The sequence below is a fragment of the Cinclus cinclus genome, chromosome 14 (genome assembly GCF_963662255.1).
Source record: "Cinclus cinclus chromosome 14, bCinCin1.1, whole genome shotgun sequence".
Taxonomy (NCBI): domain Eukaryota; kingdom Metazoa; phylum Chordata; class Aves; order Passeriformes; family Cinclidae; genus Cinclus; species Cinclus cinclus.
This window is the reverse complement of record NC_085059.1, coordinates 5,369,472-5,372,123: the sequence shown is the minus strand read 5'-3', so window position 1 is coordinate 5,372,123 and position 2,652 is coordinate 5,369,472. Positions and strand designations below refer to the sequence as shown.

General features: G+C 69.8%; 1 protein-coding gene across 1 annotated transcript; it reads left to right on the top strand.

Annotated features, from left to right (window-relative positions):
- Positions 1 to 2,652, top strand: LOC134049807 (protocadherin alpha-2-like). The gene has a single exon (XM_062502481.1). The coding sequence runs from the start codon at positions 1 to 3 to the stop codon at positions 2,650 to 2,652; it is 2,652 nt and encodes an 883-aa protein (XP_062358465.1).

The following is a 2,652-nucleotide window of genomic DNA, read 5'->3' as shown; positions in this document are numbered from 1 at the left end:
ATGGGCGAGCGTTGTGGTGCGGTGCTGCGGGTGCTGGTGCTGCAGGCGGCCTGGGCGCTGGCGGGCGGGCAGGTGCGGTACTCGGTGCCGGAGGAAGCCAAGGCCGGCACGGTGGTGGGCCGTCTGGCGCAGGACCTGGGGCTGGAGGCGGGCGAGGCGGAGGCGCGGCGGCTGCGGCTGGTGGCGCAGGGCCGGCGGGCGAGCGTGGAGGTGAGCGGGGCGAGCGGCGCGCTGCTGGTGAGCTCGCGGCTCGACCGGGAGGAGCTGTGCGGCAAGAGCGCGCCGTGCGCGCTGCGCCTGGAGGTGCTGCTGGAGCGGCCGCTGCGCGTCTTCCATGTGCAGCTGGAGGTCACCGACATCAACGACAATGCCCCCGTCTTCCCCGCCGCCCGAAAAAACCTCAGCATCGCGGAATTCACCACCCTGCCGGGGTCTCGTTTCCCGCTGGAGGGCGCGTCGGATGCGGATATCGGAGCGAACGCGCAGCTCTCCTACACACTCAGCCCCAGCGAGCATTTTAGAATAGAGGAAGAAAACAGTAACTCTCGCAGTAAGTCTCTGTTTCTGATACTCACGAAATCTCTGGACCGCGAGACGATTCCCGTTCACCGGTTGGTGCTGACGGCGAGTGACGGGGGCCGGCCGTCTCTGTCAGGGACAATGGAGCTGCTGATCTCGGTCGTGGATGCGAACGACAACGCGCCCCAGTTCAACCAGTCCGTGTATAACGTACATTTGTCCGAGGACGCAATACAAGGAACGCTAATTGCACGGTTAAACGCCACAGACATGGACGAAGGAAGTAACAAAGATGTGAAATATGAAATCGATAGTATTGTTCCTCCATCTGCCTCAGATTTATTCAGCATTGAGGAGCACACAGGGGAGATCAGACTGACGGACTCCTTGGACTTTGAGTTACTTAATTTATACGACATAAATGTTAAGGCGACAGATAAAGGGACACCGTCGCTGTCGGGTCATTGCAAGGTGGTGCTGGAGGTGCTGGACGTGAACGACAACGCGCCGGAGGTGTGGGTGACGTCGCTGTCGGTGCCGGTGTCGGAGGACGCGTCGGTGGGGACGGTGGTGGCCCTGCTGAGCGTGTCGGACCGAGACTCGGGGGCGAACGGGCGCGTGCGGTGCTGGGTGTGGCCGGCGTCGCCGTTCGGTCTGGAGGCGACGTTCGCGGGCTCGTACTCGCTGGTGCTGCGCGAGGCGCTGGACCGGGAGCGGGTGTCGGAGTACGAGGTGGAGGTGCGTGCGGAGGACGGCGGGGCGCCGGCGCTGCGCGCCAGCCGCGGGCTGCGGGTGCCGGTGTCGGACGTGAACGACAACGCGCCCGCGTTCTCGCAGGCCGTGTACACGGTGCTGGCGCGGGAGAACAACGCGGCGGGCGCGGAGCTGGCGCGGCTGTGGGCGCGGGACCCGGACGAGGCGGGCAACGGGCGCGTGAGCTACTCGGTGTGGGAGGGCGGCGTGGGCGGCGGGGCCGCGGCTCCGTCGTGGTCGTCGGGGGCCGTGGGCGGCGGGTGGCGTGCGGCGTCGAGCTACGTGTCGGTGGACGCGGAGAGCGGGCGGCTGTGGGCGCTGCAGCCCTTGGACTACGAGGAGCTGCAGGTGCTGCAGTTCGAGGTGCGCGCGGTGGACGCGGGGGAGCCGCCGCTGTGCGGCAACGCCACGGTGCAGCTCTTCGTGCTGGACGAGAACGACAACGCGCCGGCGCTGCTGCTGCCGCCCGCGGGCTCGGCGGCGGAGGCGGGCGCCGTGGCGGCCGAGGCGTCCTCGGGGCCGGGCTCGGGCTCGGGCTCGGGCTCGGGCTCGGGCTCGGGCACGCTGTGGGCGTGGGCGGCGTGGGGGGCGCCGGCGGGCCAGGTGGTGGCGAAGATCCGCGCCGTGGACGCCGACTCGGGCTACAACGCGTGGCTGCGCTACGAGCTGTGGGAGCCGCGGGGCAAGGGCCCGTTCCGCGTGGGGCTCTACAGCGGCGAGGTGAGCACGGCGCGGCCGCTGGACGAGGCGGACGGCCCTCGCCAGAGGCTGCTGATCGTCGTGCGCGACCACGGCGAGCCGGCGCGCTCGGCCACGGCCACGCTCAGCGTGTCGCTGCTCGAGGCGGCCGAGGCGGCGCTGGCCGCGGGCCCGGGATCGTCGCTCTCCTCCTCCTCGTCCTCGTCGTCCTGGTCGGCGTCGGGGTCGCGGTCGGCGTCGGGCGTGGAGCTCGGCGCCGGCGCGGCCAGCGCGGCGACCAACGTGTGGCTGGTGGTGGCGATCTGCGCCGTGTCCAGCCTGTTCCTGCTGGCCCTGGTGCTGTACGGGGCGTCGCGCTGGGCGCCGCGGGCGGCCGTGCTCTCGGGGCCCGGGCCCACGACGCTGGTGTGCGCCAGCGAAGTGGGCAGCTGGTCGTACTCGCAGCGCCACAGCCGCAGCCTGTGCGTGGCGGACGGCGCGGCCAAGAGCGACCTCATGGTTTTCAGCCCCAATTTCCCTCCGCCGCCGCCCGGCGCCGCGGCCAAGGACGCGCAGCCGGAGCCCTCCGCTCTCCTCGACACGGTCAGTGCTGCTTCCTTGCTCGTCTCTCGTTCTCTCCTCCCCCGCCTTTTCACCTCTCTGTTAATTTTCTCCCGCCCCGTGGGTAGTTCCTCCATGTAG